This window comes from Amblyraja radiata, chromosome 25, assembly GCF_010909765.2.
Source record: "Amblyraja radiata isolate CabotCenter1 chromosome 25, sAmbRad1.1.pri, whole genome shotgun sequence".
Taxonomy (NCBI): Eukaryota; Metazoa; Chordata; class Chondrichthyes; order Rajiformes; family Rajidae; genus Amblyraja; species Amblyraja radiata.
This window is the reverse complement of record NC_045980.1, coordinates 35650046-35665458: the sequence shown is the minus strand read 5'-3', so window position 1 is coordinate 35665458 and position 15413 is coordinate 35650046. Positions and strand designations below refer to the sequence as shown.

The 15413-nt window shown below is 43.9% G+C and overlaps 1 protein-coding gene across 5 annotated transcripts in view; it reads right to left on the bottom strand.

The window, feature by feature from the left end:
* Window positions 1-15413, bottom strand: part of scarb1 (scavenger receptor class B member 1) — a 40162-nt gene that overhangs the window by 16121 nt on the left and 8628 nt on the right. For all 5 annotated transcript variants that reach the window (XM_033043866.1, XM_033043863.1, XM_033043862.1 and 2 more), the window contains 5 exons: window positions 13201-13342; window positions 8008-8211; window positions 3640-3735; window positions 895-1010; window positions 260-426 (listed from right to left, as the gene is read on the bottom strand). In XM_033043866.1, the coding sequence (XP_032899757.1) occupies window positions 260-426; window positions 895-1010; window positions 3640-3735; window positions 8008-8211; window positions 13201-13342 (725 nt within the window). The remainder of the gene's footprint in view (window positions 1-259; window positions 427-894; window positions 1011-3639; window positions 3736-8007; window positions 8212-13200; window positions 13343-15413) is intronic.

The following is a 15413-nucleotide window of genomic DNA, read 5'->3' as shown; positions in this document are numbered from 1 at the left end:
CCACTGCTCACCTGCACACCAGCTTACAGCGGCCAAATAACATCTTTGAGAAGTGGGAGGAAATTGGAGAACAAAGAAGCCCAAGACATGGGGAGTGTGAACACCAATGCGAGTGTGAACACCGTGTGAGTGTGAACACCAATGTGAGCGTGAACATCAAGGTGAGCGTGAACACCAAGGTGAGCGCGAACACCAAGGTGAGCGCGAACACCAAGATGAGTGTGAACACCAAGGTGAGTGTGAACACCAAGGTACTCACTGTGTCTGCAGGAGCTGACGTTTAGAACCCCCGACTGTCGGCACGGACAGAAGCCCTGGTTGGGAGGGAACACCGTCCCGTTTGCAAACATTGTCTTTGGGGCAACGTAGCGGAAAGTTGGTATGTCAAACGTCCAATCAGATTTCTGAAACACGAGTTCCAATGTTCTGTTTATTAAAGAAAGGCATTTTATAACATTGCTGCTGTCATATATTTTATTCATACAAAAATTGAAGGTAGACACAAAATGTTGGTGTAACTCAGCGGGTGAGGCAGCATCTCTGAAGAGAAGGCATGGGGGATGTTTCGGGTCGAGACCCTTCTTCAGACTGAAGAAAGGTCTCGACCCGAAACGTCGCCCATTCTTTCTCTCCAGAGATGCTGCCTCACCCGCTGAGTTATAAACACCAGTGGGCTCAGCAATAGTCCCCGAGGCACACTGTTGGTCATTTTCTGCGGGGCCTGTAGCCACAATCCTTTAGATAGACACCAAATGTTGGAGTAACTCAGTGGGACAGGCAGCATCTCTGGAGAGAAGGAAAGGCCACAGTCCTGTAAAGACCACCAGCACTCCAGAGATGAGATATTCATTGGAAACAATAAGTGATTGAAATCGGTTGCTATAAGCCACCTACCTACAAGAATCTGGGCTGTAAAAGGTTAATAAGTTTGATGGCGTTAAGAACGGAGGCCACATTTCACCTGCTGTTCCGTCTATCTTGTTGCATTGCTCAGAATGCCAGTAGTTTACCTGGATTTAGAAGAAAGGGACACAGTAAGGCAACATTTAGAATAACACTAGACCAAGTACTAGACCAAGTGCAGCTCCCCCAACGCACCCATCCCCTACCCGTAGCCCCCACGGGTGGCGTGGTCATCAGTTGAAGCTGGTCGTTTTAAAGTATTTTGATTTTTTTTAAACTTTAATCAGTAATGTTGAGAATAAGTCAAGAAATAAAGCATAAAATGTTCAGTGAAGGTGTTCCCTGCCTAGAGGAGAAAAATGTGAATCAGAATATGTAAATATCTTGTGAAAGTTGGCATTTTTAAAGTAATCACGAATAACGTGTCAAATATAGAATGAAATCTTCAGTGAGGCTGATCACTGCTAGCGAGGCATTGTGATGTCATCAATTAAGCTGGTCATTTTAAATTCAAAGTCTTTTGAGTTTTTTTAAACTTTAATCAGCAATGTCGAGAATAAGTTGAGAAGTAAAGCATAAAATGTTCAGGGAAGGTGTTCTCGGCCTCGAGGGGAAAATTGTCAATCGGAATATGTAAAAATGTAATCGTTACCGCGTAGTGTTTTTGCAAATATGTAAAGACAACCACATATACACACACATATACACACAGATATTCATACGTACAAGATCAGACTTTTGAGAAGTATATGATTTCCTGGCTGTAGACTGCATAAGAGCCATTGGATACTCTCGATCTTAATTATGGCCCACCTCAAATCACCAAGGACAGCAATGGGCAGGCAAGAAGCAAAGAGTGAGGAAGGGTCAAGGACAGGAGGAAAGAGACACAAGAGAGGGAGACCAAGAAAATATTTCATTTACAGCTCTTCTATTTTCCTTAGGACTTTGCAAATTATTTTACTGCCTAACCACTCTCTGACTTAGTCATGTTATTAAAAAAAAAGGCTAGAATTTCCCAATCCATAGGTTGTCATAATATTACAGTTTTCAATTATCTTAAATTTCAAGTCAGTTGGAGTGGAGATTGTCCATGTGTATAATGACTGAGAAGGACTTTGCCATTGGTTAATTATAGAGGATTCCAATACACAAGACACAGCATATCCATTCATGCCAAAAATTCACAATATTTCCCCCCACTGCAGATTATTCTACCGCCAGGGCCCATCTTCCAATCAACAACTCCTCACATGGATCCATCAACTGCTTGTCAACTCTTGCCTCAGCTCTCCTCTTCACCTTTTATACTGGCTATGTCATAGAAACATAGAAAATAGGTGTAGAAGTCATTCGGCCCTTCGAGCCAGCACCATCATTCAATATGATCATGATTGATCATCCAAAATCAGTACCCTGTTTCTGCGTTTTCCCCATGCACCTTGATTCCGATAGACCTAAGAGCAGAGAATTCTACAGATTCTACAGAACCTCGGACTAAGGCCACCACCGCCAGAACACCGTCCCAGCCACTGGAGCACCGTTCCAGCCCCGAGCCGGATCGCCCCCACGTGAGTACCGTTACCGTCTCAGCCCCGCGCCAGGCCGCCCCAACATGGGCGCCGTACCTCCCTCGGGCTGGGCCGCCCCGACATGGGCGCCGCTCCTCCCTCGGGCTGGGCCGCCCCGACATGGGCGCCGTACCTCACTCGGGCTGGGCCGCACCGCCATGGGCGCCGCTCCTCCCTCGGGCTGGGCCGCCCCGACATGGGCGCCGTACCTCACTCGGGCTGGGCCGCCCCGACATGGGCGCCGCTCCTCCCTCGGGCTGGGCCGCCCCGACATGGGCGCCGTACCTCACTCGGGCTGGGCCGCACCACCATGGGCGCCGCTCCTCCCTCGGGCTGGGCCGCCCCGACATGGGCGCCGTACCTCACTCGGGCTGGGCCGCCCCGACATGGGTGCCGGTCCTCCCTCGGGCTGGGAACGCCGCACCTCTCCGAGCTCGGCCACTCCGACGGAAGCACCGTTCCTTCCTCGGGCCAGGCCGCCCTCCCGGGAGCGTCACAGCCCCTCACGGAAGCACTGTTCCAGCCCCGAGCCGGGCCGCCCTCACGGGAGCTAGCTCAGGGCGAGTCCTGGCGGGCTCTGCCTCCTGAGCCTCGAGGTCGCCAGCTCCGCCATTAGGCCTCAGCGCAGACGGAGGCAGAGAAGGGGAATACGACAAAAAAGTCGCATTCCCCCGCAGGGAGAGACAGCAAGCCCCGTTTCACCCCCCCCCCCCCACCAAACACAAACTAAAAACCAAAACTAGACTAACCAAAACGAAATAAACAACACAAAAAACACAAAACAAACAGGACTGCCGGTGAGCCGCTGCAGCCAGAGCCGCGCCGCCACTCCGATATATATATATATATCTCTTGCAGCAATAATATGAGGGGCAATGTTCCCAAGAACCCTTGTGATCTACAAAGCGAACATGGATTAGGGGTAGCAGTGTAGGAGACGAGTTAGCTCATCAAGCCTGCACTATTGAAGAGAATCAGTCCCATCCCCATCATTATGATACTTCTTCCTCATTTCCCAGACTCAAAATCACTGTTAAAATCAAAAGAAACGGGAATGGCACCACCTCCGTTCATTGAATCCAAAAGAAACCGGATGGAAAATGCAAAAGCTTCAAAGCCCAATGATAGTCAGATTTTTAACAAATACAGTTCATAATTTACAAACCTTTTTTATACCATTCCAATTATCTATGACATGAACTTTGGTGATGTTATCGACTCCTGTGTGAACTGTGAATAACCCAGTATCAGAGTTGTTCATCTACAAAGAAATTAGAAAATCAACATCAAAACCTGATTTTTCATCCAAAGTGAACTACCTTAATCCTATGAGCATCAGAAAGTTGCACAAAAAAAGTACAATATATAAAGTCTGTTTGCTTTGTCCAGCATGTTACTACAACTGGCTTCTGGCAAATCTACTTGGCCAATGATCTAACAATGAGATAGAGAAGGTCTCCTCAAGAGTCAACGGTCATCTATATCTCATTGAAACATATAAGATTGTTAAGGGTTTGGACATGCTAGAGGCAGGAAACATGTTCCCGATGTTGGGGGAGTCCAGAACCAGGGGCCACAATTTATGAATAAGGAGTAAGCCATTTAGAACGGAGACGAGGAAACACTTTGTGGTGAGTCTGTGGAATTCTCAGCCTCAGAGGGCGTTGGAGGCGGGTTCTCTGGATGCTTTCAAGAGAGAGCTAGATAGGGCTCTTAAAAATAGCGGAGTCAGGGGATATGGGGAGAAGGCACGAACGGGGAACTGATTGGGAATGATCAGCCATGATCACATTGAATGGCGGTGCTGGCTCGAAGGGCCAAATGGCCTACTCATGCACCTATTGTCTATATGTGAAGTCACGGGGTGCAGACAAGGTCGTGAATGAATTCTAAGTTTAGAGAGAAGGTCATGGAAGCTAATCAGTTCAGGGAAGATGTCCCGAACATGGATATTACAAAAAAGGAGGTGCTGGTGGTCTTAAAAAACATAAAGGTGGATAAATTCCCAGGGTATGTCCATGTTGTAGGAACGAAGGGAAGAGATTGCTGGAGCACTGGCAGATGTTTTTATATAGAAACATAGGTGCAGGAGTAGGCTATTCAGCCCTTTGGGCCAACACCACCATTCAATATGATCATGGCTGATCATCTAAAATTTGTACCCCGTCCCTGCTCCCCATATCGCATAGTCCTTAGAGCTAATCTAACTCTCTCTTGAAAACATTCAGTGAATCGGCCTCCAATGCCCTCTGTCGCAGCGAATTCCACAGATTCACAAACCTCTAGGTGAAAATGTTTTCCTCATATCAGTCCTAAATGACCTACCCCTTATTCTTAAACTGTGACCCCTGTTTCTGGACTCCCCCAACTTCTGGAAATTTTTTCCTGCATCTAGCCTGTTCAATCCTTTAAGAATTTTATTTGTTGCTATAAGATCTCTTCTCATCCTTCTAAATTCCAGTGAATACAAGCCCAGTCGATCCATTCTTTCATCATATGTCAGTCCCGCCATCCTGGGAATTAACCTGTGAACCTACGCTGCACTCCTTCAAAAGCAATAATGTCCTTTCTCAAATTGGGAGATTCAAAACTGCACACAATACTCCAGGTGCGGTCTCACCAGGGCCCTGTACAACTGCAGTAGGACCTCCTTGCTCCTAAACTCAAAACCTCTCATTATGAAGGCCAATGTCCCATTTGCTTTCTTCACTGCCTGCTGTACCTGCATGTTTACTTTCAGTGACTGATGTACAAGCACACTTTGTTGCACCTCCCTTTTTCATAATCTGACACCATTCAGATCTATTTGTTTGTGCACGTCAGGTTGATTGCATTAGTTGAAACAGGGTGGACCACGTGAAGGTTGCAATCTCCCACCCTGCTTGTAACTGCGACATCCAGACCAGATCATCCCACACATCGTGAATGACTGCCCACTGAGGCTTTTCCCTGGTGGCATCAAAGCCATCCACCCAGCAACTGATGCTGTCCTGGTCTGGATGTCTACCCTTCAGGCTGTGCACGCCATACGCAAGAAGAAGACAATTCATATAATAATCTGCCTTCCTGTTCTTGCCACCAAAGTGGATAACCCCACATTTATCCACATTATACTGTATCTGCCATGCATCTGCCCATTCACCCAACCTATCCAAGTCACCCTACAGCCTCATAGCATCCTACTCGCAGCTCACACTGCCACCTAGCTTTGCGTCATCTGCAAACTTAGAGATGTCACATTTAATTCCCTCGTCTGTATCGTTAATATATATTTTAAATAACTTGGGTCTCAGCACCGGGCCTTGTGGCACCCCGCTAGTCACTGCCCGCCATTCTGAAAAGAACCCCAATAATTCCTACTCTTTGCTTCCTGCCTGCGAACCAGTTCTCTATCCATGTCAATACCCTACCCCCAATACCATGTGTACTAATTTTGCACACTAATCTCTTGTGTGGGTCCTTGTCAAATGCTTTTTGAATGTCCAGATACACCACATTCACAGGGTCTCCCTTATCCATTCTATTTGTTACATCCCCAAAAAATTCCAGAAGATTAGTCAAGCATGATTTCCCCTTTATAAATCCATGCTGACTATGACCGATCCCGAAACTGCTTTCCAAATGCGCTGCTATAACATCTTTAATAATCAATACCTTTTTTAGCCACGGATAAGGAAGCAGAAGACTGGAGGGTGGTTAATGTGGTAACTTTATTTACGAAGGGCTGCAAGGGCAAGCAGGAAATTACAGGCTAGTAAGCCAAACATCAGTAGTGGGAAAGTTATTGGAGACAGGATTTATTTGCATTTGGCAAGGCAAGGATTGACCAGGGATGGTCAGCACAGCTTTGTACATGGTCAATTTGATTGAGCTTTTTTGAAGAAATTACCAAAAGGATCGATGAAGGTGATAATGAGGTAATCTCTGTCCACAAGTCGAGTTGAGTTTATTGTCTTCATACTTTAGCAAATCCTTAACACGCCCCACAGGATAGGTTGGTTTGGAAGATTAGATCATAAAGGATCTCAGGTGTTGCCCAATTTGGCTTGGTGGTAGGAGTCAGAAAATGGTAGTGGAGAATTTAAAAAAAATCAGATTGAGGCCTGTGACCCTGTTGTTTATCATCTATCTTTACGATTTGAATGAGAATGTAGGTGTTTTTTTTAGTATATTAATATATGATACCACAATTGGTGGTGTTGTGGACAGTGAAACACAGAAACAATAGTACAGTACCGGGAACAAGCCTTCTAGCCCAGAGTCCAAGTCAAACATGACACCAAATTAAACTACACTTTTCTGCCTGCATGAGACCTATATTCCTCCATTTTCTGCATATCCACGTGCCCAACCACAAGCCACTTAAATGCCCCTATCATATAATATCGAAAAAACTTATACTTAAATTTTGGAAAAATGCATATACCCCAACTCTTAAAATGGGGATTACAAGCATGTCTGAGACGCTACATCGTGAAGATATGAGACTCGTCTTAGTAGGAAAATCAGAGCAATTTTCAAAGATATGGTCTCCTTTCATTGATTCATTACAAGGATAGTATGGTGCAACACAACTTTGGAATTAATCCGATTTACAGACAGGGCGATGGGTGTGGTGAGAAATGAAACAGGTATATCAACAAGTTTTGGGTTTTTTAAAATAATTTTTCGTTTTTGTCTTTTTATTTTTTTAAGTTTTTACTTACTCACTTTGTGACTACACTCTTTGGTAGTTTAGGGGTTCTATTTTTACTATTTCTCTCTCTTTCACTTTCTTTCTTTCTTTCTTTCTTGCTCTTTCTCTTTTTCTATTTCATTTTTGTTAAAATTAAAATGGAAGATGTACAATAAATGTATTATGTCATATACCGCGGTTTATGCTATTGTACAGCCTGGAGATAATATGCTGTCTATCCCTCTCATAATTTTATACCCTTCCATCGGGTCTCATTTCAACCTTTGCCACACTAGACATAATAATCCATGTTTGTCTAACCTCTCCTCATAAGCAACACCCTCTAAATCCAGGCAGCATTCTGGTAAACCTCCTACACCTTCTCTGAAGCCTCCACATCGTTTCAGATAGGCACATGGATATGCAGGGAATGGAGTGATGTACATCATTTGTAGACAGAGATTAGTTTATCGTGGCATCACTTTCAGCACAAACATTGTGGGCTGAAGGGCTGGTTCCTGTGCTGTACCAATCTTTGTGGGTTTCCTTACGTATCCTGGAGACTGGTTCATTGGTCACAGTAAATTGCCCCTAACCTATGAATGGGTGGTAGAATCTGCAGGGAACCAATGGGAATCTGAGGAGAATAAAATCGGGATAGGGTAAGATTTATATAAAAATGAATGTTTGATGGACCACATGGATTCTGTGGGCCAAAGGGCCTGTTTCCATGCTGCAACTCTCCACAACTCTACGGTGGTTGATTACTAGAGTTCAGAAGAAGTCGTGTCTCAGTGAATTGTTTCTAGCAGATTGGACCCGAGGCATTGTCTAAATATTCAGATTAAATATACTGACCTCAGCAAACAATCCAAACTTTCCCTTAAATGGGATAACGCCTGGAAACATTCGATTAAGGAAGTCAATAAGTGGATCATCATATCCCCACATTATTTCCTTCACAGTCTTCTTAATAAATGGAGTCTCATTAAAGGTCTTCAATGCTGTGCTGAAGATAAATTTCAACGCATAGGGCCAGTCTTCAACCATTAGAGCTGCACTCTGAAATTAAATAAAAGCATTAAGTACATTTAAAATATTATATATATTGTATTAAACCACACATTCTTGATTGTTATTTTTCCTCAATGCATTTGCTATATCCACAAAAAATCGTCTATTGATTCTTTAGCTTAGTTTGGAGAAATAGAGTGAAAATATGCCCATGGCACACTGAGATCATGCCAACCAATTATCACCCCGTACACTATTTCTATCCTACACACTACATGCAATTTACAGAAGCCAATTAAGCTACAAACTTGTACGTCTTTGGAGTATGGGAGGAATCCGGAGCACCCAGAGAAAAACCACGTGGTCACAGGGAGAACATACAAACTCTGTGAAGGCAACACCCATAGTCAGGGTCGAACCCAAGTCTCTGGCACCATAAGGCAGCAACTTTGTCACTGTACCACTTTGCCACCCTTAAAACAAGTAGGAAAAGTCAGCATTCGTCCTGATAATGAAAAATTGGGAGATAGCAGATGAATTAACTAGTATTTCCAGTATCTTCACTGTAGATAAAACAAGTAACATCCCAAAAATATTTATAAATCAGAAGTTGGAAGGAGGAACGAATGTCAGGAAAATTCAGGGAAGTGGATCTGAGCAAATTGTTGGTGCCTGGGGCAGAAAGGTCCCCAGGTCTTGATGTACCTCATCCTAGGGTTTGCAAAGTGATTATTCAGACGTTTGATGCTTTGGTTTTAATCTTCCCCGAATTACCTAGATCTGGGGAAAGATTCATTAGATTCGAAAATGGAAAATCTAACTCCTTTATTCACGAGAGTGACACAATGCAGGAAACTACAACCCAGTTAAAGTAGACTGCAGGAAGCACTCCCCCCCACCCCAATATCAAAGATCGACAAATCTAGAGGATTCCGATTTTAGATAAGGGGGAAGAGATTGAGAGGGGTTTTGTTTTCGCGCACTTGGTAAGGCGTTGTCTGAGAGCTACAAGTAGAGTTGCTGACACCATTTAAGACATGTCCAGACAAGTACTTGAATCACCTAGGCATAGTTGGCCAAGTGCTGGGAGTTAGATTAACATGTATGTGTGCCAATGTTTAGCCTGGATGTGGTGGGCTGAATGGCCTTTCTCTGTGCTATACGATTGTGACTCTCAGCATCTATCATAGAGGAAATGTTAAAAACTATAGCAGAGTACAGTACGTGGAAAAATTCAGAAGTGTCAGAGCCATGAAGTATGGAAACAGCCTGTACTGACCAAGCACCCATCTACATTAATCTCATTCTATTCTCCCCACATCCCTATCAACTCCCCACTAGATTCATCTACACACTAGGGGAGATTTACACTGGTCCATTAACTTACCGACCCCCAGGGACAACACCGGAGGTCAGAACTGAAACTAGGACAGCAGCTCCACCCACTGCTCCGCTGGAATGCAGTAATGAGGCAAAGTCAATGTGGTTTTTTGAAAGGAAAATACTTTAATTTATTGGAGCTCCAAATATAGGTAAGTTTGTTAAGAAGGCATATGGGGGTTTGCATTCACTGATCAACGGCACATTCGCAAAACATTATGTACGTCACAGCTGGAACAGATAGTGCCTCCAGGTTGCCAGAACATAGGGCATAGATTTAATGTCAGAGGAGATGAAGGATGAATGTGAGGAAGAGGGCAGTTGGAGTGTAGAACACAGCCTGAGGGAATGGTGAAGCTAGGTACTCTGACAACAGACACAAATGTAACAATGTTTTGAAGAGCTAACCAGGTATGTTGATGAGGGCAATATGGTAGCAGTTGTCTGCATGGAGTTTAATGAGGCCTTTGACAAGGTTTGACAATAGACTGATCCAATAAGTGAAAGCTGTGGGATCCAATTTTATATGAGACAGAGGGCGAGGAAAGTTTGCTTTCGCAAGTAAAGTTTGTGACCAGTGGTGCACTCCCAGAACAGTGATGGGACCCTTGATGTGTTGTAGTTGATGAGGCAATGCCTTAACGCACATCATGATTTAGATCAGCTGGGAAGTTGTCCGAAGCAATGGCAGAGGAATTTAGGAACAAACAAAACAAAGTGCTGGAGTAACTCAGCGGGTCAGGCAGCACTGGACCACGGACGAGCACGATCTCGCTCACTCACCAAAGCATAATAAAGCAATAAAAACGACAAAACAATCTCAGCTTTTAACAAAGGAACAATAAATACAACTATTTCATAGTTTGAAAGCAGTATTTTCTTACCAAGAAGAATCAAAGTTGGAAAAAACGGAAGAAATGAAGGTCCATTGCTTCACAGAGCTGTTTATGCATAAATGACCTTTGACCCGAGCATGCGCAGTCGGAATACCGAACTCGCTTGATTACGGGTGCTGTATGTACGTTCTTCCTGTGACCATGTGGGTTTTCTTCTAGATCTTCGGTTTCTTCCCACATACCAAAGACGTACTGGTTTGTAGGTTAATTGACTTGGCGTTTGTGTAAATTGTCCATTGTGTTAATGTGCGGGGAACTCTGGTAAGTGCGGACTTGGTGGGCCGAAGGGCCTGTTTCCACACTATCTCTAAACTAAAACTAAAGGCGACGGTTTGCCTCTTGAATACTAAAGTGAATAATTGCCCAAGAGCTGATGGGATCTACCCAGGTACTTCAGGAAGAAGAAATTGCAGGAGCCCTGATGAAGATCTTTGCAACTTCTCTAGTAACAGGCGAGGTCCAGGAGGATGAAAGCCCACGCTGCTCCATCGAGAGTGTGCTGGCGTACTATATAACCACATGGTATGCCAGCTGCTCTGCAGCGGACAGGAGAGCCCTTCAAAGGGTCATCAACACCGCACAAAAAAATCACTGGCTGCCCACTGCCCTCCCTGAAGGACATCTTCAGCTCTCGCTGCCTTGGCAGGGCAGCCAACATCCTGAAGGACCCTTCCCACCCTGGACACAAACTGTTCCACCTGCTGCCCTCTGGCAGACGGTACAGGTCTTTCAAAACTCGCACAAACAGACTCAGAGACAGCTTCTACCCCATAGCCATACGTGAACTTAACAATACAAAATAAGAAATAACACTCACATTCAACTGAATGGTTCTTACTCACAAGCACCTTAAAAACATCCTGAATGTACTTAACCATTTGCACTACTATATAACTGTATATAACTGTACAACACCGAATACCTCATAATGGCAAATTAGTGGTAAAAATTATCTGTGATTTTTTTATATGTATATATTTTTACCTTTTCTTATATATTTAAAATTGTTCTTGTGAATCGCACCGTTGGATTGACTTTTAAATTTCGTTGTACCATGTGCAATGACAATAAAGAGATTCATTCATTCATTACGTGGAGGTAATCAAGGGAATTACAGGTTGGTGAACCTCATGTCTGTGGTAAGGAAGCAATTGGAGAGAATTCTACAGGATAGGATTTACTTGCATTTGGACTGGCATGAGCTAATTAGGGACAGTCAGCATGGCTTTGGATGTGGAGGGTCAGGTCCAAAGATCACAGAGCAGAAGAAAATACTCCGCTCCTGCGTAATCTAATGCACTGAGGTGCAAAGATACTAGAGCAAGCCTTCTATGATCTTTGCTGAGGCGTAGAACGTAACGGAGCATCACAGCCACCATCTTGGCATGCACAACCCGACTTCTGGTTCATTAACATACCACTTCGCCAATGTAACAACCCGGTGAAACCCGATCAAATAAGATCTTGCTGCTTAAAATTGTAAGGATATAAAAAGTCATACTGTACCTCTATAAATTATAGCAGATTAAATCTATTAGTATTTTAAATTTCAAGATCTGAATGAAAGTGGGATAACATTAGCTACCCTCCAATCCACAGGAACTGATCCTGAATCAATAGAACATAGGAAAATGAACACCAATTCATTAATTCACTCAGGATGTATTATGATGTGGTCTATGAAGTATACAGCAAAACTTGCACTTCCAGAATGGTTTATCATGTAGTTTCTTAAGAGCAAAACATAAAGTGCTGGAGAACTCAGCAGGTCAGGCTGGATCTATGGAGGGTCCGAAAGGGGGCTTGACCCAAAACATCACCTATTCCTTCTCTCCAGAGATGCTGCCTGACCTGCTGAGTTACTCCAGCATTTTGTGTCTATCTAGGGAGGAAATGGCTAGGCGACGTTAAGGGTCGGGTCCCTTCTCCAGACATTTTTTAAGGGGTTGGGAAAGATCGAAAATTTCACGTATTTAAATATGTTGTTACGAATATAACTAGTAGCGTGAGCCATAATTGCCACATACATACTCAAAAGTAGAAATGTAGAAAGTTAGTGTGTAAAAAAAATAGATATTACATGTTTTGTAGTCCCCTTGTACCAATCCAACGCCAAATTCAAAAATCTATATTTTGAAAATTCCCGAAGCAAAAAGTAGCATGTTCTCTAGAAAGGTTTATCCTAAAATAATTGATCGGACGGGTGTGATTTTCAGTCAGGACATGAAGGCGATTGATGAGGATAGTGCAGTTGTCGAAGGAGAATGGTGTGGGGTAATCAGGAGCATGTTTGACAACTGAAACACTCCATGGGGTGAGTATGGTGAGACACTCCATGGGATGAAACACTCCATTGGGTCGGTGGGGGCGCTGCAAGCCAGCAGCCCTGCTAGCAGCGTGTTAGTTTTTTCAACTTTTTTTTTTTTTTTGTGTTTTAATGTGTGTTTTTGGTGTCTCTCTGTGTCGTGTGGGGGGGTAGAGGGGAAACCGTTTTGCTTGCCTCCTCCACAGAGAGACACCAAGAGAGGGATTGTGGGGGCGGGGGGGTTGTGGAGACAGTGGGGCGGGGGCGTTGCGGGAGCGGGGTGTGGGGGCGTTGTGGGGGGGAGTGGTGTGTGGGCGGGAGGGGCAAGGGGTAGAGAACTCGGAGAAAAGACGGAGGAAGAGCCATGGGGGAGAGTGCGGTATCATGGGCAGCTTTGCTCCTCATTCCAATTCAATTGCTCTCCATATGAAGAACAAGTGTGTAGCTCATACCTACCAAGGCAAGCATGTTGGGCAACACAATTTCATCACTTTCATTTCCAGCTGACCCATCAGAATAGAAATAGTAGCGACGATATTCACGGTATGAGACGGTGTTATTGTTGTGAAAAGTGATGTTACTTTTCTGCCTGTGTTCTCTGTAAAGTAAAGCAGACAAACCACAACAGTGTATTATCAGCACAGTCTTCATGCAATACATTATTATAAAACGTAAATTGGCACCGACATCGAGTCCAGTTACTGATGACAAATTAGACTGACCCTGTTATTCCAAATGTTTTTTCCATTAGTTAGCTAATCCCCATCCAATATTTGTTAGCTATTCCCCGTCCAATATTCTTGCATGTTTCTCTTTACATGGATTTAGTAAATACTCAGAAAATCCAAACATGTTACCCACAATGGTTCCTCTGTGTGACATGCCTCAAGAACAAGCAAACATAATTTCCTTTTAATAGCCCATATTGGTTCTCCTTGAATATCCCATTATTTTTTTAAACATCTACTATTTTCTCCATATTGGATTTCAGCAGTTTTCTAATGGCCAATATGAGATTACCTGCACTATAATTTCCTGCTGTTTCTCCCTCCATTTGGCATGACATTAGTAAATTTCTCAATCCTCTAGGATCTCTCCAGAATCCAGGATATGTAGGCTGATTACAGTCAATGTATCCACTTTTGCTGTAGTCAATTTAAGATCCTCAAATGTAGGCACGCAGGTCCAACCTGATCAACCTTGCACTGAATGAGAATCCTTTCCTCTGTAAAGCATTTATTAAGACATTAGGTCATGTTGGTTTGGGCAAGAAGGCTAGACTGACCGGCATCCATTTTAAATGATGCCCACCATCTAAGCTTTGCCCTCTTCTTGCTGCCACCATTGGGCAGGCGGTACAAAAGCCTCACACCAATGTGTCAACATATTGCTTTTCCTCATCAACAATCAAGAAATCTTTAGTCCATTTACCACCTAATCGTGTAGCATTGTTTTTGGTATCAGAGATTTGTATAGCATAGAAACAAGATCTTTCACAGCAGTCAGCATATATATACTAATCCAATTTTATCCTACCCACATTCCCATCAACTCTTCCAAGATTCTACCACACCAGGGCAAACAGTAGCCAATTAACCGAAGAAGTCATGGTGAACCACATTCCAGGGAACACTTGCCAAACTTCTTTCACGTTGATTTAAGGGCCTGCCCTGCTTTCACGACCTTTTTACGAGCACATTTTTCATCAGGCTAGAAAAATCTAACCTATTTGATGCCACGAGTACCTACGACCAGCATCACAACCCACCTATGCCCTACCTACGACCTCGTGATGACCATGCTGCAAGTATGAGTCAAGGGCAAACTCGGCAGAGGTCGTGAATTAGGTCGTGAAAGCGGGACAGGCCCTTTAGTCTACTATGCCTCAGAATGATTGGTTGCTTACAATAGATATGATCATGGAACCTTAGCAAAGGCATCCCACCACATCCCACAATCTATGAACTCTGCAGTCATATCAAGAACAATGGAGCAGCCACATGTCCCACAACCGTCGGGGGTATAGTTCAGTGGCAGAGCATTTGACTGCACATCAAGAGGTCTCGACCCAAAACGTTTGTGTCAGTGTTGGTTATGTTACCACACTTTCAATCACATTTCCCCCAATTCACTTCATTCCTTTCAGCCTGAGTTTTTGGACAAAGAACATTTAGATTCCCACTTTGAAATCTTTTAGCTGGAATATTTTTCTCTTACCGCTCTCTCCTGTTTTAATCACTTTACATTCTTTAGTTTCCATTGATTTTAGTAATGGCTCCAAGCACTGAACAAAATCTCCACTTGTCCACACTCACTGACATACACATCATCCCTACTTGATGGCACCACAGATTACTCCTTCATGGAGAAGAGTCTATCCCCGCACAACGAACAGCTTTACAGCATGCCAGGGAACTTTCTTAAATGACCTCCACATTAATATCTCACAATCCCCCTACCTCATTCACCCATGGCCAATGTTCCTGTAACCAAGACAGGAAACTACTGGACTAAAGCATCAGTCCTGACTAAAGTGCTCTTTCCTCTTTATAACTGTTACTGCCTAACCTTACCATGTACTTTCTGCTGAAACTTGGAAAACATTGTGACTACCCCGTCTACCTTGGGGGTCACTCTGGACCGAATCCTCTCCTTCAAGCAACACGTCG